The sequence below is a fragment of the Talpa europaea genome, assembly GCF_964194135.1.
Source record: "Talpa europaea genome assembly, chromosome: 11".
In the NCBI taxonomy this organism is placed as follows: Eukaryota; Metazoa; Chordata; class Mammalia; order Eulipotyphla; family Talpidae; genus Talpa; species Talpa europaea.
Window position 1 is genome coordinate 75,674,428 of NC_140078.1, and position 26,203 is coordinate 75,700,630.

The following is a 26,203-nucleotide window of genomic DNA, read 5'->3' on the forward strand; positions in this document are numbered from 1 at the left end:
CTAAGTCTACCAAGGTTGTTTTGTTCCTGACGAAGTCACTAGACAGGTTGATTCAATGGTTGCTAATCAATTTAAAATATGGTAATTTATGCATGTTCATACTCTTACGAGTTTGTATTGCATCTGTCCACCTTAATAAATGTGTTGTATGAGACTTTTTACTTAGATGCATGGTTAACCTTCTTTTAGGAAAGTGTCATCCTGAAATACTTTTAGATACAATCAGTGCACTTTTCATTTTCATCAATATTAAATAGGAAATTTGTGTCAGGGCAGCGAGCCCCAGGATTTCTCATTGTTTTCCTGGAGGCTGTTATCAGTTGATGGCCAGGTGTTCTCACTGATTCTTCCCTGTGACAGTTGATTGAAGCAGATCACCTTTTTTTTTTTTTTTTAAAGATTTATTTATTTATTTATACAAGCACTGGGTACAGTCAGAGGCTCGAGAGAGTGAGAGAATTCACCAGAGCCAGAGCGGGGAACAGAACAGGCAGACTGACGAAGTACACTGCTGAGGGGAGCAGTGGGCAGCAGGAGAGGTCTGCGTGCCATGTGGGACCCTTGCCGGGGGCCGGGGATCGAACTGGCGCTGCAGAGGCTGCGGGCAGCTTCGCAACGCACAACCCCTGCGCCACCGGGGAGTCCCCTGAAGCAGATCACTTTTACCTCTTGAGATTTGTAGGAGATAATTTTGAAGTTCTCTACCTTGTTATTTTTAAATTCATCTTAACTTTGTCTAGATGATATGTTCTAAAGGGATGTTTTTAGCTTAATTTTGACAAAGATATCAACTTTGTCATGAAAGCTTTGTATATTTTGGACAGATTCCTAGCAGTTTGAATATTTCATGATATCATCTTTATGTTACATAAATATGCCTATTCCAAAATCATTGCCAAGTACCATTTGAATGTTAGACATAAATTCATCCTGCTGTGGTTTGGGTCATAGACCTAAACAGATTTTGCTTTTTTCCTCCACTTGTTATATTTAGGTGGGTTGAGTTGAATGGCAAGATGAATTTAAATCAAAGCTGAATACACACTGGATAGCAAGCTGAAGTGACCTGAGGTCATTTTGATTCTCTGAAGGTGATTTTGATTATTCATTCTTCTACTCAGTTTTTGCCTGCGGTCTATAATCTTCCCTTGTCAAGTGTAAGATGAATACTGTTCTAGAGGTGTGGTGTTTCAGATTAAATATGGGGCCCTGCGCAATTAGTTGTAGGGAATCAGTACTGTTTATTCAGTTTTTCTGAAATGACTAAATGAGAATTTATTTAGGGGATAAGATGTTTGTAGGCTTAGATCCAATATTGTAGTCTGTAATATAGCTCCTTGCAGGATGTGCAGTTACTGTGTTACAAACAAATCTCCTGCTTAGTCCTTTTTATTTTGCTATTTATTACCGTTTTTCTAGTTTGTTTCAAAATCATAGCTATATTATTTTAGCTTTGCCAGTTCTTAGTAATGGCTGCATAGCAGAAGACCTCTTCCTCATTGATTAGTAGACACTTCTGTGTTTTAAAATTGTGACTATTGTCATATAAAACTTTTATGTGCCTGGAAAATTTTTCTTTCTCATTATATACTAAAGTTATATTTCATGTATCTGTCATAGCTGTGTAGCAAACCACTTCAAAATGTAGTGACTTAAATAATTTATTTTACTCACAAATCTGTCATTTGGACAAGGTTGTTTTTGTCGGAGAAGTCTGAGTTTGATTGGAGAATAAACTTTCCAGATGTTTCATTCACAGGACTGGTAAGGTGGTGCTAGCTATTATCTGTGAACTCAAGGGAGCTGTGGACTAGGAGCCTCAGCTACGTCCCTCTGTTTCCTAAGGGCTTTTGGCCTCTTCACAATCTCAGGCTGATTTCCAGAGCCAGTGTCCCAGCAGACCCAGACAGAGGCTGCATGGCCTTGTCAGACCTGGCTGTGGAAATGGTGGTGTGTCTTTTCCATCTACCACTTCCCCTTCCCAGGGGCACTATTAATGCTGGTCACAAAAGAAGGTAAAACAGCATGAGGGGTATGTGCTGTCTTTCTACAATTATTTACTTACCAAATCTCCTGTTTCTGGATGTTAAGAGTTTCTTGTTTTGTTTCTGTCTTAAAAACCATACTGTCATGAGTTCTCTTGGACATACAATTCATTTATTCATCAGTTTTGGGGATACATTTCTTGGGATATAGCAGCTGTGCCAAAAGAAAACACCGTTAAGGCTTTTGAGGAAAAACTTACATCTTTACCAGCTGAAATACTTATTATCATAAATTTAAAATTTATCCATTTACTCCTGGCCATGCCAACACTGGCTGCTTTCCATCTTCATCTTTGCTAGTCTGCTTTGCAATAAAATGGATTTGTATTCTTCCTAAATTTTCATTTCATTGCCTACTAGTGCAGGTACCTTATAAATTTGCTTGTAGGTAGTTTCAAGTTCTTTTAACAGTTGTTTGCTTGTCTGTGTAATGTTTTGAACTGGAGCATTCATAAATTTTTTATTGGTTAAAGCTATTTATACATAAAGATATTGATCCTTTGCCAAAGGTTCAAATTCTTTTCCCAGGGTTATATATTTATTTTGACAGGGATTTAGTAGCATAATATTGTTTACCCCCTTACTAAAAATTTTAGCAACTCATTTGGAGACTCTGTAGTGTAAGAAGTTAGGAAAGGATATCATTAAATGTATAGCCTGTTCTTCATCTTTTTTATTTGTTCACATCTTAAATACTCTTGTGATTGTTTCCCTCTATTACATTATTTTTTTTCCTGTATGATTTTGAAAAACGTAATTCTTACAACTTTATGCTTTATGATATTTTTTAGTAACTAGTGGACCAAAGCCTTCAATCATTATACCACACCTGTGAAATGTGTAATTATCTCCTCTTTATTTTAAAATTGGGGAAACTGATTTACAGAGAGGTTATTTTGTCAAGGAATATACCATTTGTGCTGCTTATTTTCCTGACTCCAGATCCCACATGTCATGCTGCCACTCCATTTTTTCAAATGTTCTGTTATCACTCAATAAAAATCTATAGTTTTCTTTGTGTAAGTTGTACATTTTTAATTTTTAAAAAATGGTTTGTATTTTTGTTCTTTATCAATGCAATTTTTGTATAATGTTTACAATCTTTATTTTATCTAGTAAGTTATTAGGCACTAAAACAGAATGACAAAGCACCAAACTTGCATTTTAGTATAATGTTTTTAGAAGAAATTTATAAGGGCTAAATCTATAAATGTTGAGAAAAGGTTTCCTTTTTTTTTGTTTGAATTTGCCTGCTACATTTTAAAAAATTACTTTTGAAATTTGTGTAATGCAATTCAGTTTTTCTGGTGCATAGTTCTATGTGGATTAACACATGTTAGGCTGCAAAAAGGATTCAAAAACAATTCCAACATCAAAGGATGATGATGTGCTACTTCATTATTAAGCAAATCGCCACTCACTACCATCTCTGATGTTTTCTTTGCTTCATAGTTTTTACCTTTGCCAAAGTACCATATAAATGGGACTGCCTTACAGTAATCTTAGAGACTGCTTCTTTCACTTAATGTAATGTGGTTGAGATTCATCTATGTTGTTGCATGTATCAGTAGATGATTCCTTTTTTCATTCCTGAATACTATTCCATTATGTGGATATGCCACAGTTTTTGACTATTTTGAATTATGTTGTTATCAACTTTTGTGTACAGGTTTTTCTGTGAACATAAGTTTTCATTTCATTGCACTAAACACTTAGAAATGTGATGGGCAGGGCATAAATGTTAGGTGTGTAACATTTTTATGAAACTGTCCAATCATTTTCCAGAGTAACTGTATATCATTTTGCATTCCTACCAGCAATGAATGTTGAAGATTAGTTGCTCCACATACTTGTCATTTTTCAGTTTAGTCATTCTCAATTATTTATTATTTTGCAGTTTTCTAAACTACAACATAAAGTATCCATTCATGTGTTCATTTGACATCTGTATATATTCTTAGATGAAATGCCTGCTTAAATATTTTGTCAACTAAGTTTTTTTTTTCCCTTAATATTGAGTTTTTAAAAAATTTTTCTTTTTAAAATACCGGATGGTCTCACTCATAGCAGGAATCTAGAAAACTTAAATAAGGGACCAGGAAAAAGAATAACTATAAGAAAGTGAAAATCAAAATCAACAAACAACTATGAACCAGAGACACTGTATGGGGGGTGGGGGATGGGGAGGGGAGGGATTGGAGTCAAATAAGGGGGTCACAATTGTATGGGGAATATAAAAATAAAAAAATAAACAATAAATAAATAGATAAATTTTTCATTTTATTTATTTATGCATACAAGAGCTGGGGTACAGGCCAGAGATGTGGGGGTGGGGGGTTGAGAGGACTCATCAGAGACAGGTGCATCAGGAGAGGTCTGCTTCGCCATGTGGGTTGCTCCCTGGCTGGTTGGAGATTGAACTTGTGCTGCAGAGGCTGTGGATTGCTTCATAGTGCGGTGCTTAATCTCTTGCACAACCAGGGAGGCCCCCTTAATATTGAGTTTTGAGAGTTCTTTGTATATTGTGGAAACAAATGTTTTTTTTCCCAGTATCTTCTTCTATACTGGAGACATAATTTTGATGAAATTCATTAAATCAATTTTTTTTTCATGGATTGTGGAATTGTGATTTTGGTATCTAAGAACTCTTCTAACCTAAGGTCATGATGATTTTTTTCCTGTTTTAATAATTTCATAGTTTTATATTTTGCATTCAATTTTTATGATCCATTTTCAGTTAAATTTTGTATATGGTACAAGGCATAGATTGTTACTAATTTTTTTGCATTTGGATATCCAATTAGTCCAGCACCCTTTATTGAAAAGATTATTCTTTTTTTTTCTAAATTGCCTTTGCACTTTTACCATATTTGCTTTATAATTTCTCTCTCATTGTGTGTGTGTGTTACCCATTTGAGAAGAGGTTGCATACGTGGTGCTCCTTTACCTCTAATTACTTCACTGGATGTTTCAAAAGTAAAAACCCAAGTCATTAGTTTACAACTCAAGAAATTAATACTGAGTACAACATTATTAGCTAATCTACACCCAATTCAGATTTTGCTAATGATCCAGTAATGTTCTTTATGGAAATCAAAACTTCCACATCTTGCTTTGCAGTCAGTTATCTTGTCTCTTTCATTTCTTTTAACCTGAAAGTTTCCCAGTCTATTCCAAAACTTCAATGGAATTATTTGTGAGCAGGTGGAAGTGGTGGCAGTGGAGGTGGTGTGGGAAACGTGATCATGGTCCCTTGAACTTGACTCTGTGAAAATGGAATTTCTTCTGTCTACATGCTGGAAAGGTAGAAACAGATATGTTACTCAAGGGCATCTTCATGTTGATTCTGCTTTTCTCCACAGGTGATGAGTTAGCTTATTTGGTTGAGAAACTAGGCGAGTCTGATGTTTAGATATAGATACATCTCCATCCTGAAATAGCATATGCATGCCTTTGTGGATTCTCTGATCTGACAATGCAACAGTCAATAAAAGGATTGTATTGTGGCAAAAAATTGAGCTTGTTAAGCCTGCCTTGGACACAAAGTGACTGTGAGATTCTTGCCTATGTTAAGGACTTGGAAAGTTACATTCCTGCTCTCTGTAGATATTTTACTAATTCTGCAATTCCGTATTTCTGTCTACTTACATCATTAACTTCACGTGCATTTGTCTGGATTTTCTTTTTGTATATCAGGCACTGAAATGATATCTAATCTGTCTGTAGAAGGGAAATTGACACTGATCATAGTCAATACTTATTCCTTTGTGCTGTATTGTGTTGTACCTTTAATTAAAGAATGTTAGAGAAATACAGATTTTTCTTTGTGTAAATTATTTGCTATTTTAAATTTTATGTCTCTAGAACCTCACATATATATTTGATCTCTGTCTGTGCAGGTGTGCTCATATCTACATGCATTTGTGACTTCCAGTTGTTTAATTATTGCCACCCTTCCAATTGTGGATTGAATAGTGAGAGGCAGACTTTATTTTCTGACTGGCCTGGATTTGAACCCAACTATGTGAATTAGGGAAAACTGTTTAAATTTTCAAGATAGACTTCCTTTATAAAATAGGGATATTATTGTCAACTTTTAATGGCTAATTTTCAGTTTTAAATGAGATAATGCATATTTAAAATTTAGTATGGAGTTCAGCACAATTAAGCATGCAAAAATGGTAGCTGATATTATTTTATTTCTTGCCATCTGTTTGGTTATTATAATCTGTTCATTCAGAGTCATTGGCCCCTTTTATTTTTTGTTTTCTCAGAAAAATGTTTAATGTCTTCCACAGGATTTCATCTCTACAATTATTCGTTTACTTGACAGCCCCTCAACTTCCATCAGAGCAAAAGCCTTCCTGGTTCTATTATATATTTTGATTCATAACCATGAGATGCTGCTTCTTAGCTGCCAAGCAAGGTATGATTTTCTCTGGTTTCATCAAAAACTTCAGTTTGGTATCTGTTTTGTTATCCATTTTGTTAGTAGTATTTCTTGGCCTTCACATGCCTTGAAGTCTTTTTCCTTGTGTTTTACATTTTACTTAGAACTTCGTTGGGAAACACTGAGGTCTGAGAGATGGCTTCTGGGACCAAACCAGGATGGTGGGAATAGCTGGAAATTTTAGATCTGAGGACAATGCAAAGCAGGGCATTAAAACGGACTCTGGTTTGCATCTTTTTTTTTTTTTTAAATAAAGTTTCTTTTTTTTTTTCTTTTTTCTTTTTTTTTTTTTAAGATTTGTTTATTTATTTATACAAGCACTGGGTACAGTCAGAAGCTTGGGAGGGTGAGAGAATTCACCAGAGCGGGGAGCAGAGCAGGCAGAAGGACTGAAGTACACTGCTGAGGGGAGCAGCGGGCAGCAGGAGAGATCTGTGCGCCATGCGGGACCCTCTTCCAGTGGCCGGGGAGCAGCCAGGGATTGAACTGGCGCTGCAGAAGCTGCAGGCAGCTTCGCAACCCAGGTCTCAACCGCTGCGCCACTGGGGAGGCCCCTGGTTTGCATCTTTTGAAGGATTTCTTGAACTGGTGGTTTGGTCATATTTTTCATTACTGAAGGTTTCTAGAGTGAGTAGCTGAAAGCCCTGAAGGAGCAGACTAGTGAAGTAGAGGAAGAGGCAGGGCTCGGTAATTTATAAGCTGGTCCAAGGCTGGACAGGTCTCTTTTTCTCTGGGTTTTACCTCCTTCCTCCAAAAGGAGAAGCTTCCCTGGATGTCTTCACATTCAGATGCCTCCTATGTATTCCTTTGAAACCCCCGAGGTACCTTGAAAATATGGTTTAACATCTATTATTTGATGCAGCATTTACTTGTGTAGAATACAGAGGAGAGCCTGGATTTACTGAGATTGACGTATGGGGGGATTGACAAACTTTTTTGTGTAAATAGTCAGAGAGTAAGTATCTTCGGATTTGTGAGTCAAGAGTCAAATTGTGTGGGCCTCCCCGGTGGCGCAGCGGTTGAGCGCTGCCTGCAGCCTCTGCAGCACCAGTTCCATCCCCGGCTGCTCCCCGGCCACCAGAGGAGGGTCCCTCATGGCGCGCAGACCTCTCCTGCTGCCTGCTGCTCCCCTCAGCAGTGTACTTCGGTCCTTCTGCCTGTTCTGCTCCCCGCTCTGGCTCTGGTGAATTCTCTCACCCTCCCACACTTCTGACTGTACCCAGTGCTTGTATAAATAAATAAATAAATCTTATTAAAAAATAAAAAAAAAAGAGTCAAATTGTGGATCTCACGTAGGAAAGAAAATATTTCTATAAATTTTTCGTTGACATGATAAAATATACTACTGATATTGTTACTGATAGAATTGAATACATTTTTTTTCCTAGTACCGGTCTACCAATGAGACACATAGACATCTTTTTTGGGGGAAGAGATAACATTTTGCTTAATTTGGGAGCAATGTTCTGTCCTTATTCATTCAGCTGATTGCAAGTTTTCATGTTAGTACTGATCTCTGATGCAATTTTATGTATCTTTGGAAATGCAGGTAGGTATATATACTGCAGTATACCAGTATCAATTCATGAGGAGGGGATTTTATTTTTTAAAAAGATTTATTTATACAAGAACCTGGGGTACAGGCCAGAGGTGCAGGAGGGTGAGAGAATGCACCAGAGACAGAGTAGGAAGAAGAACAGATGGAAGACTCTGCTGAAGGGAGCAGTGGGTGAGACAGGAGAGGTCTGTCGCGCCATGTGGGTTTCTCCCTGCCTGGCTGGGAATCGAACCCACACTGCAGAGGCTGTGGACAGCTCCACAGGGTGGCGCTCAACCCTCTGCGCCACAAGGGAGGCCCAGGAGGGTATGTTAACCAAGCATCTTCACGACTTAGAAAGCTTTTGTAGGCTTCTGTTAGGGCCTTCCTCGATATTGGCGTGTCACTACATTGCAGATCAGTCACGTCTAAGTGAAGGTTATGTGGAGCTCAGGGATTGCTGTCCCACGTTGTTTTCATGTACAGTGTCTTAAATACTGATGTTTCATAGAGCTTGTCTATGCTTTGGGTGTTTTACATGGGAGGTAAATCCTTTCCCTATTAGTCTTTTAGGGCCTGACGCAGAGTTGCTCTCATCTGTTTTTTAAGACCTCACCAATGACTTCATTGCCTCTCTTCATCTCCCACCAGGACGGCTAATTGAATTTCTCAATAACTGTTCTTCTATCATTTCTGGAACTCACAGTCTGGTGTCCATGTAGCAACTAGAGTATACCTCACACAGTGTGAATCAGCCTCGTTTCTTCCCTGCTCAGACTCTTAATACTATCCTGTCATGCTGAAATAATACTCTTGCTCTTTAGCATGACCTCTGCTGCCCTCCTCCATCTGGTCCCTGCCCTCCTCCTAGCCCTTGTCTTTTCTGACTTCTCCTTATGCTCACTCCATTCCAGCCACATAGTTTTTCTTGTTGCTTTTTGAACACATTCAACCTGCTGTACTCACCCCCTGGGCTTTTCTCATTGCTGTTCCCTGTGCCTGTAAAGCTCCTCCCCCAGATGTGTGCTTGGCTGTCATCTGCAGTCACCCAGATTTCCGAACAGCTCAAGGGTTACTTCTCCCAGGAGCCATCCCATCTAAAACATTTCTCTTAACCCCAACTTAAGAACTAGAAAGATCTAAACCATTCAGAGCATCAGAACTGTGGCATGACGCGTTTACTTCTTCCCGGAATCACTGTGATTTCTGTGTATCCGAATGAATATTTAGAAACTTTAGCTCTGGTGGTGAGATGGGGCCGGAATGTGTGGATCCTAACACCGACTTCCCCTTTGCTCTCTGGAGCAACACAACAGGCAGGGTGAGTGGTGAGGGGAGCCCTAAGGTGCGTTTTCACCTTGTGGGAGAGATAAGGGCAGGTCCCTGTCTTCCTGCAAGGCCAGCGTTCCTGTTGTCAGGAGATCTGGAGTAAGACAGAAATGGGGACCCATCTGCTTGAGTCTGTGAGGCAGCAGGGAGATGACCTCATTTTCTTGCACTTGAAGAAAGCAGCTCCCTTTCACCACCTGCCTCTTCGCCTCAACATGTCCTTATCAGGTGCTGAGTCGGGGAAGAAGTCGTGAGTCAGCAGAGTTGTCATGGTCCGTTGAGAGAGACACAGTGCTTGAAGGAGGAAGAACGAGAAAAGCAGGCAGCTCTTACTGAGGCAGAACTAATGGAATACACAGAATTTTAAAAATCTAGTAATGAAAACTCTATGGAGAGGCCGTGTTTTGAAATGCAGCAGAAGAACTGAAAGAAAATGGCCTCTGCTGGGGACAGCATCCGTGCTTTGAAAGGCTGCATGAAAGAACAGATTGAAGCACAACAGAATCCATTACATAGACATGGAAAATTCATATGAAAACCACAGGCAGGATGGTGTGGAGGTCCAGGAGCACTCACAGGCAAAGTTCCAGGAGTTCCAGAAGGAGCCAAGGAACAGGAGGAGGAAGATTTCTAGCTGAAGCAGTGATGACAGCTGTCCTCTGCTTGAGCGTGCTCCCTTCAGATTCTGTGTGAAACTCTGAGTATATGAGTAAGGGACTATGAAAATATTAGTAAAGGAAGTAAAAATTCCAAACCCACAGAGCAGAGGGAAAGACAGTTAAAGCAGATGAGGGTTGTTACCTCCCTTTGATCTGGAATCTGGAAAGCTGGCAGGTAAATGCTTGCTCACTTAGCACATGGGAGATTGCTGAGACCCCTCGCTGTCTGCCGGGGGAAAAGGCCTTGAGATTTGATTACTGCATGTCTGGAAAGCTTGGTAAGTGGGAGTGTCAGGTACATTTGAAGGCACTGGTGAGAGAGAGCTGTGAGACTCAAGAGAGGAAGATTGGAAGGAGCTCTGCATGGAGATTCGATTTCCAGCCCTCCTCCCTGACCTGGAACTTCCGAGATGACTCCTCTTCCACTGCAGCCGGAGACTGGACATGTATTCTGGGCAGTGTAGCTGGAAAGGCTATAGCTGCAGGGCCTCCAGGCACAGATAAGGGTGAGATGAGGTGCCTTGTGAAAAATCAGAGGGTTGTAGGAGAGTCTGCTTTCTCTCAAGGATGAGTGAATACTTCCCCTGCACTCCCCACTCTTGACTTGCTGCCTGTTGACAGCCTGGCTTGCATGCCTTTGACCAGAGTTGGGGATTTGGAGATTCATCCTGGGGAGAATGATCCCCAGTAAAAACGCCAAAGGGATTGACATTTGGGTGTCTCTACTGCAGCTAATGAAACCTTGCCTAATATTCCTGCAGTGAAACAGACATAAGCACTACTTGTACACACGGACCTTCCAACCCTTGATTTCGTGCATCTCTCAAAATATACATGGACAACCAAGAATCACCAGATATTCAAGAGGAAGCCTCTGACATGAATGCAGAAACCCAAACTCATCAGCAGAGAAAAGTAACCAGAGTTTTGAATAGACAGTGAATAAGGGCCATCTTCGTGCCATAAAAAAATTAACACAAACTCAGTGGCTTAAGACAAGGCACATGTATTACTTCTATGGCTACCGTGGATCAGGGGTGTGGCCACCATGTAGCTGACTGTCCATGTTTTATCAGCTTGACATGAAGGGGCTGACTGTGCTGTCCTCAGCTGAGGGGGGTCCACCACCAAGCTCACTGACAGTTGGCAGAATTCATGTCTTGGGGCCGTAGGACTGAATCCCTGTTTCCATGCTGGATTTTGGCTGAGGTTTGCTCCCAGCTCTCAAGGCTGTCCCACTCAAGTGGAGGTTCCCTGTTAAGCTGTTTGCTTTCTTCCAGAAGATTACCCGGAGTACTTCTTATCCCTAGTCCCCACTCTACTTCTCTGAAATATCTTTGACCTCTCTCTTCCTACCAATCACAGGAAACCACCCCCTACCCTTTTAAAAAAATCCAAGTGCTATCTTTTTATAACCTTGTTAGTGCTTTGGTAGTGTAGGATTCCCCCCTCAGCTGTGGTCACGGTAGGGAAACCACCAGTGAACCACCTTCCTCCTCTGCTGTAGTCCATTGTGCTCTCTCCCAACGCTGTTCTCAGCCTCTTCCCACTCTGGTGCCTCAGGTCTATGGTCAGCTTTCAAGTTTGGTTTTGAAGTTTGTCTTTGACCCTTTGTTTGGTTTCTCTATATGCCACGTTTAGTGACCCCATCTGTGATGAGTTTATCTGGAAACATTCTCTCCTTGCCTGTCCCTTGCACCTGCACTAGCAGCTGGAGTCCTGAGCTAGCCACGATGCTGCCTCTCTGCCTAAAAACTGAAACCTTACAACAGGAGCCCGTGAAAACCTTAGCTGCATTAGGTAATTTTCCCTGCTTACCATCATCACCATCAGCCTCTTGTGGGTTGCATCGTAACACATTTTCCATGATGTCAGCTCCCCAATCTATCTAATATGACAGATAGTGAAATGAAGCTGTCAGAATCAGATAAAAATGATAAAATAGGCCCCAAATATCTACCTGTTTCTCCAAATGACTTCATACTTATATTGGTATGACAGGCCATAAAATAATCTTACATGTCTCTAGAATGAGAACCCTTCTAGAGAGTGAATAGTCTTATAAGTTCATTGTGTAGGTTTGCCATGAGCCTGAAATGTCAGTGCCTCCTGGAGAATGAAATTTTCCTGGAAGTTTTATCCCCTTGCCTATAACATTGCTATTAATATGATAATTAGTGAAATTAAAAAAATCTATTTTGATCTTAAAAGAAAGATTTTTTGAAATGGAATATTTACTCTGTATAATTGGCTGTGTGGGAAAAATTATTTTCTCAGCTTACACCATACAAAAGTCAATTCCAGATGGATTAAAGAATTATGTACCAAAAAGAAACTATAAACAGCTGGGACTATATTTGTCTAATTAGGGGCAAGGAAAGCTTTTGTCATTATAAAAATGATGAAAGAAACCATAAAAGGAAATGCTGATACTTTGACTATATATAAACTGGAAACTTTAATATCTCTCTAAATCATAAATTCATGCTAACAAAACCTATAATTTTTCACATCACATATAATAGTTAACTATAAGATTCATAAAGATAGGCACAGATATTTAGCCTCATTGGTTAAAACAATAACCCAATACTGTTTTTATCCATGGCTACTCTTAGAAACAGCAAAATGTGAATACGTATCATAGCGCAAGTATGTATCTATAGAATAATTTCTCCCTAGAGATGAAATTACTAGGTTTTTAATTTGGATGATACTGCCAACTTACACTCTTCATGGGATTTGTACCAAGTTATATTTCCATTAGCAATAGAGAATGGGTAGTCTCAGAGTCTTGATGGAATTCTTTGCTGCCAAACTATCTGAATTTTGGCTAGCTAGAGAAAAAAATGCTATGGTAGTATATATATTTCTCTTATTATGGGCAAAGTAGAGCATCTGTTTTGCTTGAGTCATTTGTATTTTCTCTGTACACTGCTCTTTCTTATCCTTTTTTCATTTTTTCTCTTGCCTTGTTTTTTTTTTTTTTTTTCTCCTAATCTCTATCTGGGAGGCATAAGTGGTGTGTGCACACGTATATAATATTAGTCTTTTGTAATATGAGTTGTGAATATTTTCCTCTGACATAGTTGTCTTTTTTTCTTAGCAGTTTTCTTTAAACTTATGTTATCTGGCAATATAAATGGCAAATAAACACATATCAAACAGTAGAATTAGGAAAGGCCTTGGAACAAGCAAGAACCAAGGAGTTGCTGTAGTGAGCTAGGTAAAGCCTGTGGCAATTTCAACAGCAATGTGTACCTATTCAGCAAGTATTTATTGAACACTTCTTTAATGTCAGAAACTGTGCCCAGAAGTGGAAAGATGTTGTGGTGAACCAAATCAGATAAAGTCCTTGCCCTTAGGTATTTTAGGTTTATTGGGATGAAACATCAGAAAATCAAAAATATATTATAAAATTACAGTGGGGTGAGAGCCTTAATGCATTCTGTGCTATGAGACAATATCATAGAGGGATTTAATTTAAGGAAGTTAGTAGAAATTGTAGTGGATTATGATGTATACGAATTCACTGGCAAGGAGCGGAGAGAAGATCTAAGTTAGGGAGAAAAGAGTGTTTTGCTGTTGGGGGAGGTATTGAGTCTGAGGAATAGATAATTTGACTGGAGGAGAGAGAAAGCAAGGTGCAGCAAGATAGGAAGTTGGGGGTCAAACCCTGTAGGACTTTTAAGTTATGATGGGGTGTTTTAAGAACTCCTTTGCTAAGAAGAAGAGGTTGCCATTGAAGGATTTTAAACAAAGGAACAACTTGATTGATAAGGTAAGTATAGATGTAGGAGGTGTAAGAGTTAGAGTGACAGTGCAGCAGCAGATAGACAAGCTAGGAAGTGGTTTTAGACCTGGAGGAGGAAAACAGACGCTCGTGCTTGCTTGGGAATGGGAATATCTAGGGGTTTGAGGAGTGCTTAATATTTGAGTTGGTATAGGAAGTGAGAGAAAGGTGGTAAGGTCTCTGGTTTATCTACAGGGTAGAGAATGATGCTGTACAGTGGGATATAATCTGAAAGGCAATCAATTTTGGTGGGATGATGATAATATTTACATTGGCTATATCGAATTTGAAACGTCTTTGAGACAAAAGACAGCTAATCAAGTCAAGTCAGCAGTTGAATATATAGACCAGATTTGGGCTGCAGTTATGTCATTGGAAGCATCTGTGTACAGAGGTGGTAAATCATATCATTGATGGGGATGAGATAGTGTGGATCAAGTGAGTAAGAGAGAATAGCGGGCCTAGAATGAATCTTGATAACTTTTAACATTTAGGGGTGTGAACCCACAAAAGTAGAAGGAAAAACCAGAGAAATTGGAAAAGTATGATCTATAGAGTAATAGGAGTATAGAATGCTGTTGCTTTGTCAAGGTGGGTGAAGGCAAGATAGATGCCCTTTGGATTTGGTGTCATGGAAGTTGTCAGTGACCATAGAGTAATGGGACTGAAAGCCAGATTTTGGAGGGTTGAGAAAAAAGTGGGAGGAACAGTGGATAAGTGGAATAGATTTCTCTCTTACATATTTGAGAAGGGAAGGACAGTTGCTAGAAGAGCATAGAAAGTATTTTGTTAAATGGGAGTGAATATGTCAAAGATAAAATAAGTAATTGGCAGTGTTAAGGTTCTGAGAAAGTGGAATTGATGAGATCCAAAGTGCAGCTGGAAGGGGAGATTGGTGCGTTGTTTTGATGGAAGGCAAGGAGACTGAAATGGGATGCACAGTAGGTGTGCGTGCTGAACTAGGAAGACTTTCTGGGAGCAGTGGGAGACAGTGTCACTCATGAAGACAAGAAAGTTGGGGATTTGAGAAGAAAATTTGAAATTAGCCTGGGAATAAGGTTTTTAATTTTGATGATACTGCCAACTCACACTCTTCATGGGATTTGTACCAAGTTATGTTTCCATTAGCAATAGAGTATGGGTAGTCTATGAAATATAGTTGGATTGTTGAAACATCCAATATTAATGTCATGTATTTATAGTGAAATAAGCTTGCCGCCTCGTGTTTAATTTCAGCAGCTTTCTCTGAAGAGATGTGAAAAGTAGATTTTCACATTCATCCAGAGTTAATATAGTTAGAAGGTGTGGTTTCCTATGAGCTGGCTACTAACAGGTCACTCATGGGCAACCTTGACCTATTTGCTATCTACAAATCACAGCAGAGCATTCCTTGACTACCTACGGGGTATAGCCCGTATCATGAGGCAGGCCCGGGGATGCCTAGGCTGCTGTTGACCTGATTACGTGACTGTCTCCATGGTGGTCTCGGGATAACTTTGCCTGTGATAACATCAAATACTTTGCTGACGCAAATGTCACTTGACGTATGGCCATGATGTCCCCTTCCCTCTCCCTCGTAAAACTTTGTCCCCCATTCCTATCCCACCCTCCTGAGTTTATTCCTCATACCATTGTCGCATGATTAACTTTTACTGGCCTGTGTGCTTTCAATAAATGACACAAGAACTTCTGCTCAAGTAGCAGAGTCTTGCCTTGCAAACCTGCTCCACGACTGCTGTGTCCCTCATTGTGTTCTCGCTGCAAAGCAGCACCAAAATTCCTGTTGCAAGAAGAATGGTGCAAAGAGAAGAAAGAAGTCCAGAGTGTAATGAAATGATATAGATGGTGGGATGTAATTAAAACAGGAAGTAAGTGAAGAAACTACTGATGGATTGAGGTAAAATATGATAGGCTCGGTTAGTAGCAGATCCTATAAAGATGAAGAATTGTCATAGTGGAAAGTGTGCAAGTAGGACAAGAGCAGTAATGACCAGAGGATGCACTTGGAATACTTATCTTGGAGGAGATGCAATTCAGTGCCATAATCTTTAACTTTGGAAAAGTTGTTCTGTATCCGGTGAGACCGGACAGGGAGACACCACACCATCCGCCTTGAGAAGCAGGAAAGAAGATGTGTTTCCATGTCCTTGGTATTTTCTGGTCCTGCTCCTTCGATTGGGTTGCTTTAACAGGTGCCAGCTCATGCAGAGGATCTTGGAGTCCTGCTATCCTCTTGGGAGCTGCAGGCTACAGTGATGGTATGTTGTGCTTCAGGTCCTTGGGAGCGTCGGGCTGGCAGGCTCCCCAGCCTGTTCCCCATCATTTCTTTTTTAAATTTTTTTTTAAAGATTTATTTATTTATTTATTTATTTATTTATTTATTTATTTATTTATTTATTTATATAAGCACTGGGTACAGTCAGAAGTGTGGGAGGGTGAGAGCACACCAGAGCGGAGAGCAGAGCAGGCAGACTGACAAAGTACACTGCTGAGGGGAGCAGTGGGCGCGGCAGGAGAGGTCTACGCGCCATGTGGGACCCTCGCCCAGCGGCCAGGGATCGAACCAGCACTGCAGAGGCTGCGGGCAGCTTCGCAGCCCAGCACTCAACTGCTGCGCCACCGGGGAGGCCCTCCCCATCATTTCTTAACATTTTACACAGCTGAAGTTTTTGGATTTCACTTGCCATGAAATGTTGAGCGCTCATTTTTATCATTTAGTCATTATATCAAGATATTTTGCACTCTGAGTGCATTTAAGTAGTAGTGGTACATTTCTGCTGACGCATCACTATGGTCTCTTCATTTTGACTGTTGCCATAATGTTTTCTAGGGTGTGGCTAGAGCTGTAATCAGGGACTAAGAACAGTGGATGCTAGCTGGCTTCTGTGTGACTTAAACTTTTGATTTGATTTCAGCCCCATTTTCCCCCCCAGTAGCAGAAAGGCAAAGCATGAATAAATCAACTAAGAGAGCCACACATAAACTAAGTGTTAAGATTTCAGTATCCATATATCTGTGCGTTCTGTACAAAACCCCCTCCCTCCAGTTTACAGTGGGAGTTGATTGGAAGTTCTCTCTGAGAAGTAAACTTAGGTGGGACAAATGATTATAACAGATGGATGATGGCAAGAGAGTATATAGCAAGGGAGATTGCTGTGTAGGGGTTTGTGCAGGGTGAATCAATGAATTCATTATCCTTTAGAGAGCTGAGGGGAAGAGGAACTCGGGAAGATGACTGGTAGGTTGAAACAAGGGGATGAAATGTGGGCCTAAAACTTTTCAACCACACCCTGAGTATCTAGAGTGATGGTCCAATTTGTTCCCTAGTTCTGCTTTGGAAGCAGGTAGTTTGGAGATTGATGTTTAATGAATGCCAGTGATTCTAAGAAAAAACCAATTTATCAAAAGGTAGATGGCATAAAACTGATCAACAAAAGGACCTGTAAAATCTAGGCATTCAGATCGTTGTTTGCTCTCTGTATCTCCTGGAGTTTAAATTTTTTTCTTTGGATTCATGTACACAATTTATTGAAAGAATTGAAATTCCTGTGATTTGCCTGAGGTTCCAAACAAATTTAATACTGAAGACCAACAAAAGTGCAAAAATTTGAGGTTCTACTTAAAACCTTTGAAACACCTAGAACCCCCCTGTGTCTGGACACCTGTTTGCCTTTTCACCCATCACCCAGAGGATGTGGTTTCTCTTCTTGGGCCAAAGGCAAATGAAATCAGGACTTTGTTTTATAACCACATTGGCAGGAATATTCAAAGTTGCTTTATATTCTCTCTGCATAAACGTTTAGATTTTTCTAAGGCAAAAATGGATGGCGCCTGTCAAGCTGCTATGAATCTAAATGTCAACATGATTGGGATTGTGCTCCTGGAAACATTGGCCTTGGCGGTGTTTCGGGACAGATGCTATCTACTGTTTTATCAGGAAAGGTAATCTTTTGCACTTTCCTGGATGTAGACTGGTGATGTACATCGAGAGAGACAGCAGAAAGACCACTCCAGGCAAGGAGCAGCAGAGTGGCAATGAGTACTTGTCCAAATGCCTGGACCTCCTCATCCGTCACATCGTACAGGAGCTGCCACGGATCCTGGGTAAATTGGAATCTCATCCCCAGGCCCCTTCCTGCCAACCTTTCTGAGACTTGGCTTTTGGGCATTGCTTCTTTTTATTCTTGCTTGTCTCTTAATGCAGGCGAGTGCAATACACTTTCTCTTGAATGCATAGCCTCAAAATTTAAATTTGCCTCCTCTGTTTTTATAGTTATTTTACATCAATGACATGACGTAGCCTGCAGTGAGCAGGGTAAAGGTTACAGTGAAGTGCTGTCTGTAGTAAACTGACATTTGGGGAAAATAAACAAAAGGAAAGCAAGTTTCTTGCTTCAAATTGGACTCGGGGTATTATTTTAGGTAACTTCTCAAAATTTCTCACTGCATAATTCTGAAGAAAAATATTTTATCTTCAGGTTAGAGCCAAAAATTTATTTTGTGTTAAAAGAATTGAAAGATTCACAGTCATTACAATTTGATATTAGAGTAAGGAATTTTTAATATTAAAGTTCAGAGTTTGAAAATTTGTTTTGTTTGAAACTTTAAGATAAAAATGCCTAATAATAATTTTCAAGACTGTTTATTTCAGCTTGAAAAAACCATTATCCCATTGTTATTCACAGGAATGAATATGATCAAAGGATTATGTCCTTTTAGTTAAAATCCCATTCCATGCTTTTCCAGCAGATGTAGCTATTAACCAGAAATGTTTAAAATTTAAAATTTGATCCAACCATTATATTAAAATACATTTAGACTCAGAAATTTAAAATGTTGGAATGTATGTCATGGCTGGTTGGTACTACCTTTTGATCCTCACTAAAGCTTTGGGAGACTTTTTGCCTGTTAATGACTGAAAATGGAGCATTTGAAAATTTATTTTGAATTATAACCTTTCAAAAATCTCTAACCTGAAGGCCACAATCTGGTCTATTGGTAGTTGAGTTTCTTTTCAGAAAATACCCTGTTTTAGGATATAAGATTCTGAAGTCCACAAAGCAAATTTTATTATCACTTGACTTATCACCCAATAAAAAGTTTTAGGAATTGATCTCATTTTACTTCCATCTTATTTTATTGTTAAAAGAACTATGAGCAATAATCTGTTTACTTATAATTTTTAAATAACTTTCTCTTGTTTGTAAAAGTGGAAAGTGCTCAGGGTTGAAATTTGGGAAGTACTGAAAAATGGGAAGGAAAATCATTTCTAAAACCACTGCTCCACCAGAAACATTTATAAATTATTTTTTAAATTTCTGGATGAGAGATCAAGGTTATACTCAGGATCTCCCCAGAGGTCACAACTTGCTGTTATAATTTCAATTCTTTGTGAATACAATGAAACAGCTTCTACTCACCTCTTTCATTTGGAGGTTAATTGCTGCAACCACCCCTTTAGTATTCTAGCAATGATGGTTGTGATTCCTGAGTATTTGTGGTCTCTAACCTCCACGTGTGTGCTGGGATGTGCTTTGCAGGTGACATTCTAAATGCCCTGGCTAACGTTTCCGGTCGTAAACACCCATCAACTGTTCAAGTGAAGCAGTTGAAGATGTGTCTCCCCCTGATGCCTATAGTGCTTCACCTCGTCACTTCTCAGGTACTATATTATTCAGAGAAAAAAATAGGATAAAATGTGACTCCCCTCTTTGTAAAACTGGAGCTGAGAAATGTCAACTCAGACAAAGTATTTTCATTTTTTTAACCCCCTTGTGCGTGGCTTTCAGGATTTAATCTGTGGAAACTCTCATCACACAGGTATTTCGACCTCAAGTTGTAACAGAAGAGTTCCTTTTCAGTTACGGAACTATTCTTGTGAGTAACACTGAATTCTTCACCTTACTAATAAAAATATGGCTCTCTCTACTGTTTGTGGAATTTGGTGTCAGAATGAGGTAATTTAAAAATCCTAGTGGTATTTATTTGTCTCTAGGGAAGTGACCTTTTTATATTTTTATCTTTTGACTGTAATAAAATTTGACATTTGGAGAAAAATACATTCTCTCCTGATAATGTATTTTGTTTAGAGACATCTCCAAGTAAGGTAAATAAGGCCATAGAAGACCCTTTCATAGATTTTGGTATTGAACATCGTGAAAAAATTAAAATAATAAAGCTGGTGAAATGGAGTGCTGGGAATATATTATCAATAGTTCCCATGCCTTACATTGTCCAGTTATGTGCAGTGTCTCTCTTTATGATAGCCTATCTCTAAGTAAAGCCCCATTTAACATTTTCTTTAATTTAATTTTGATGGGATAGATAGCAATGTAAAACAAACCGTAATACTATCTTTTACTTCCATTTTTGCTCACAAAAAATAGTCTTTTTGTTCAGGTTGTGCCTCCGTAATTATCTTTTTCCCCTGCCTAGAATAGTTACAGTTTATATTGTTGATAAAATGGGGAGCTACACAAAGAAAACTTTGATATTGATAATAAAAACAGAACTGAGATTTTCAAATTGTCATGGAGGCACCTAGTTAAAATGAAGTAAACATTTCAATTTTATTGTTAGTTTGGAATTAAAAAAAAAGAGTGAGAATCTAGTTTTCTAGATGGTTCTTGAAGTATGAATGCTGAGTGGAGATCACTTTTTAGTGAGCAGTGTGTTCCAGCAATGCCAGGGGTGGGGTCGGGGGTCCCTTTGAACTCAATTTCAAATTGTTTTCATCTCAGTGTCCTGAATTTTGCGAAGTATGTCATTTTTGTCAGACATTCATGAATCTGCAGATTATTAGAATTCTCTTTACCATCTTTAATTAATCCATTTTTAAGTACGATATGGCACCTTTTTTTTAAATATGGCATCATTTCAACATGACTATAATTCTACTGCACTGACATATGAAAGCCTGAAAATAGTAAATTTGCCCTTGCAGCCCACCTTGAAATATTTTGGTGCAGTTTTTTTGGGGATAGATGTAATTGTCCTTTTTTCATTCTTTTTTTTTTTTTTCCTCATGCATAGTCTCTTTCTCTGCCTACATTAACTGATTATGTTTTAGACCTTTAAGGTATTACTGAGTGTCTCCAATATAAACGTTTTTATGGATTTTCAGGAATCATTTCTATGTACTTTAGGAGAACTCATCTCTGTGTAACAGTATGCTCAGAAGCAAGGGAAGAAGCCACACTTAGGAAGGGCTTCCTCACCCTCTCCCTGGAGTGGGCTTACCCTTTATTGATTGGGGGAAATCTATAGGGTTTTCTTAATGTGAACATTTTTAGGGAATGGAAAATAACCTGCTAGGTTGAAAGATAATGATATTGAAACATCGAGCAGATTTTTTCCTTGATAATGTCACTCAAGTATAGGGAGTTTAGGTCAGTAATAAAGGAAAAAGTCTTTTGATTCTCTGGAGACCCTTCTTGTAGTTTGGATCATGACCAATCCCAGAATTTTTTTCACTATTTCCTTTATTGCATTTTATTTGGCCTTCACTATATGTTCCTATTTCTCATACTCAGTGTTGATGGCACTGATGGCATATTACTAAAGGGAGAGAAGTATTGACTAAAAGTACGAACTGATGCATAATTGGAAGAAGATGCCACATGTACTATTGAAGTTCAGCATCCTGAAGTTTCAATTGTGCTATAACACACATTCATCTGACAGCCAACAGTACTTTAGAAATTTTCAGTATAGATTAGCATACTAAAAACAAAAAAGAATTATTTTAATTTTTGCTTAAGCGAAGGTTTCCTAAACTTATATGAGAGGTGTTTGTATGGCTTTGGATCCCCCACAGAATGATGACTCTGTGAAACACTCCAGAGCAGTGTGTATTCTGTCCTGGTAGCACAATGCAGCAGTCCATCCATATGAATATACTTAGCATTGTGTTTTGAAGTCTTTTTCATGATGTATCAAGCAGAGTAGCTCTTATATTATGGCAGACCTATGATCTCTTTATATTTTAAAATGTCTTAATTTGAGGTATTCAAGCTTAGACCACCCATAGGACTTCTATCTAGCAGCAGGAAGCTGCTGCTAAGAACTTCTTGGGCTTCTGCTAAAATAGTTGTATAGGAGCTGCATCTGGGTGGGGATAGAGACAGCAGTCAAGGTTGGTGTGATCTCCCCTCACTAGAAGGCTTCTGAAGGAGCAGACTGGAGGGGGTGGTGGAGCTGTGCTTCCCGCTGGCTTCAGTTTTCATGTTGGACTAGGGCACAGTTTGCCTGTTTGACGTATTGACATAAAATTACTGGTTTTTGGTAGAAAGATTCGGAATACTTCTTACATGTGAAGGCATGATTATAGGAATTAACTTTTTGTAAACATTTTCTTACCCAATAAAATGAAGTTTTGGTCTTCTTACATTTTAAAGATTTTTTTTTAATAAATTTTATTGTTATATTCCCCATACAATTGCAGCCCCCCCATTCTGACCCCAATCCCTCCCCTCCCGCCCCCGCCCCCCTAAAAGTGTCTCTGGTTCATAGTTTTTTGTTGATTTTGATTTTCACTTTCTTATATTCATTTTCCTGGTCCCTTATTTAAGTTTTCTAGATTCCTGCTATGAGTGAGACCATCCGGTATTTTTCTTTTTCTTTTTGGCTTATTTCGCTGAGCATGATCCCTTCCAGCGCCATCCATGTTGCTGCAACTTGCATGTGTTTATCTTTTTTGAATGCTGAGTAATATTCCATGGTATATATGTACCACATCTTCTTGATCCAGTCATCTATTTTTGGGCATTTGGGCTGTTTCCAAAGCTTAGCTATTGTAAACAGTGCTGCTATAAACATAGGGGTGCAGGTGCTCTTTGGAATTGATGTTTCTGTGTCCTTTGGGTAAATACCTAGGAGTGGAATTGCTGGATCATATGGAAGCTCTATGTTTAGTAGGTCCAGAAATCTCCACACAGCTCTCCATAGTGGTTGGACCAGTTTGCACTCCCACCAACAGTGCAGAAGAGTTCCTTTTTCTCCACACCCTCGCCAACATTTGTTGCTAGTTTTTTTAATATGTGCCATTCTCACTGGTGTGAGATGGTATCTCATGGTAGTTTTGATTTGCATTTCCCTGATGACAAGTGATGTTGAACATTTTTTCATATGCCTGTTGGCCATTTGCATTTCCTCTTCAGAGAAGTTTCTTTTTAGCTCTTCTGCCCATTTTTTGACTGGATTATTTTCTTTGTTGTTGTTGAGTCTCATCAGCTCTTTGCAGATTTTTGTGATCAGTCCTTTATCATTAGTGTTGGGTGCAAAAATGTTCTCCCAGTTGGTGGGGTTTCTCTTTGTGTTTGTTATTGTCTCTTTTGCTGTGCAGAAGCTCTTTAATTTGATGTAGTCCCAGCTGTTTATCTTTGCCTTCACTATCACTGCTTTGGGTGATGTGTCTGTAAAGATGTCTTTGATGTGCAAATCACGTAGTGTTTTGCCTATATTTCCTTCTATATATTTTATGGTTTCAGGTCTTATGTCTAGTTCTTTAATCCATTTTGAGTTGATTTTTGTGTATGGTGTGAGGTAGTGGTCAAGCTTCATTCTTTTGCATGTAGCGACCCAGTTTTCCCAGCACCATTCATTTTAAAGATTAGTATTTGGAAATAATTTAGCAGGGCACTTATAAACCATGATTGTGTTTTCAGAGGTTCAAGGCACAAGAGTACTATCAATACATTGCTGATAGTTGTTGTTTTCACTTCTTATTGGCACTAACAGTGTGTCATTGTATCTATCTCTCTGTCCAATAGAAAAGTTATCTGGGGATATTTTTAGAATTAATCATCTAGGATAATAATATAGGGAAAAAACTGTGGTGAATATCACAGTTCTTTGGGGCCTCCATTGCCCAAAATGGTATAGGTGGGGGGCAGGGTAACTGAGTTGAAAATCAGGGACCTGACAGTATGATGGTGAAAATAAGATCCTGGGTCTAAGCAATGGCATTAAGAAGTAATGACATTAAGAAAATATGTTCAAGAACTCATGATGTATATTAACCTAATGTTCATTGTATTTCTTGTGTTCTTTTGAAAATGCTCTTGATTAATGAGCTGGTAAAGAAGACTTGGTTGTGTTTGTTCTTCAGTTCTGACCTTGTTTGTTTGTAGAAGTGCAGTGGTTATGTGGTGGTTATATATTTTTTTTTAAAATAGAAGCATGTTTTATTTATTTATTTGTTTTATTTTTTTGTTTGTGTTTGTTTATACATGCACTGGGTACAGTCAGAAGCGCGGGAGGGTGAGAGAATTCACCAGAGCCAGAGTGGGGAGCAGAGCAGGCAGAAGGACCGAAGTACACTGCTGAGGGGAGCAGCGGGCGGCAGGAGAGGTCTGCGCGCCATGTGGGACCCTCCTCCGGTGGCCGGCGAGCGGCCGGGGATTGAACCGGCGCTGCAGAGGCTGCGGGCAGCTTCGCAACCCAGCGCTCAACCGCTGCGCCACCAGGGAGGCCCAAGTGGTTATAATTTTTTGTACAAAAAGGCATCACAGGGCCTCCCCTGGTGGCACAGCAGTTGAGCGCTGGGCTTCGAAGCTGCCCACAGCCTCTGCAGTGCTGGTTGGATCCCAGGCCACCGGCGAGGGTCCCACATGGTGCGACAGATCTCTCCCACTGTGCTCACTGCTCCCCTCAGCAGTGTATTTCGTCGTTCTGCCTGCTCTGTTCCCCGCTCTGGCTCTGGTGAATTCTCTCACCCTCCCACGCTTCTGACTGTACCCAGTGCTTGTATAAATAAACAAATAAATCTTTAAAACAAAAAACAAAAACAAAAAACAAAAAGGCATCACAATTCATATTTTTTACAAACAAGAAAAGATAAAATCATTCTGATAGGTTTTTCTCTAAGAATAGAACTATAATCTCCATTATTAGTAAATTTTAACTTATCTTGGGCATTGAGATTAATTTTTAAAAGAAAAGATACTTTCCTGCCCTCTGAAGATTTTTACTTAAATGATTGTTGCTTTGCTGATAGATTTTGACTTCAGTAGTAGATGTAGCAGAAAGTATGCACTCATATTTTTAAAAATAATAATATATGCTTTTTCATTTCCACACAGATGTTCTAGTTATGAGTTTTTTCCCCTCATTTTTTACAGACTATGAATTCATTTACCCAGTTGTGATGGGAGCTTATTTTCAGCTTCTTTGAAGCACTGAATAACAATAAGCAGCTCTGGTCAGCCCTTGAGGCACAGGTTTCCTTTTCCTTCCAGATGGGGCCAATTTTTGCGCCACATTCTTCCACTCAGTAAGCCTGCTGTAGGGCGGGAATCCATCCTTTTTGGTCCCCTGGGAATCCCCACATTGACGCTTCACCATTAGAAGATAGCTGTGTTACCCACTGGGCTGTGGACATCTACAGATTTCTAGGTCACTGCCTTAACATCTTTTAGCTTTGGGCCACAGTCAGTCTTTCAACGATGCTTCTGTCACCATTCTTGGAGAACAGGATTATCCCTCTGAGGGTCCTCCCAACACCTTCACCTCACAGCCCCTTGACTCTTCTCTTCCCATGAGCTCATCTTTCCCTCTGTCAGCTGCTTTGACCCAGGATCTTATTTTCACCATCATACTGTCAGGTCTCTGATTTTCAACTCACTTACCCTGCCCCCCGTCTACATCAGCATTTTGATTTCTCTGAGATTTAGATGGGCTCCACACTCTCCTCTCACCCTCCTGCCTTCCCATTGCCTGGATTAATTTTTCTCTTTACTCACCTGAGAGATCCTTGTTGAGCACCTTCCACTACTTTCCATACACCCATAACTCCCTTTCCTGCCTCTTCCTCCATTGTCCTCCTCTGGCTGACCCTCATTCTGGTTCAGTTTAATTCACTACCTACGCTACCCCTGGCTTTGAGGGTCTAAATATGTCTAGAGAAAAACAGAATGAAAACAACCCGCTTTAAATTCAACACAGTTCATATATCTTGTTAATTTCCTAATTTATATACCTTCACGCTCACCAAGATTTTTATTCCTACATTCCCTTCTCTCCTTGAGTCTCCAGTGCTTTCTACTCTGTCCTCACACTCACCTGGTTAATTGCTATTATACCAAGAATGAAGAAGAAATATATCAAAAGACATTAAAATTGGTAAATCAATGAAATATTCGGTAGGGATTTTTTTTTCATTAAACAAATATAAAAAAGAAAAATCAGTTTAAAGAAGCCTGTAATTTCACCATCTAGATAACCCTTGATGGTAGTAAAAAATTAATACTCGTGCATGGTTAGAAAATCCAACTGTGCAAAAAGACTGAAAATCAAAAGTAAAAGCACACCTCCATCTCAGCATCCCTGCTCCCCAAAGGGCACTTTTGCTGTGGTTTCTGTGATTTCTTCCTTGAACATTTCTGTTTATAT

General features: G+C 39.4%; 1 protein-coding gene across 2 annotated transcripts in view; it reads left to right on the top strand.

The window, feature by feature from the left end:
* The window catches only part of ULK4 (unc-51 like kinase 4), a gene marked incomplete at its 5' end in the record, with an annotated part of 374,670 nt that overhangs the window by 76,527 nt on the left and 271,940 nt on the right, over positions 1-26,203 (top strand). For both annotated transcript variants that reach the window (XM_084248396.1, XM_084248397.1), the window contains 4 exons: positions 6,344-6,471; positions 17,784-17,917; positions 19,354-19,475; positions 19,634-19,690. In XM_084248396.1, coding sequence (XP_084104522.1) covers positions 6,344-6,471; positions 17,784-17,917; positions 19,354-19,475; positions 19,634-19,690 — 441 coding nt within the window. The remainder of the gene's footprint in view (positions 1-6,343; positions 6,472-17,783; positions 17,918-19,353; positions 19,476-19,633; positions 19,691-26,203) is intronic.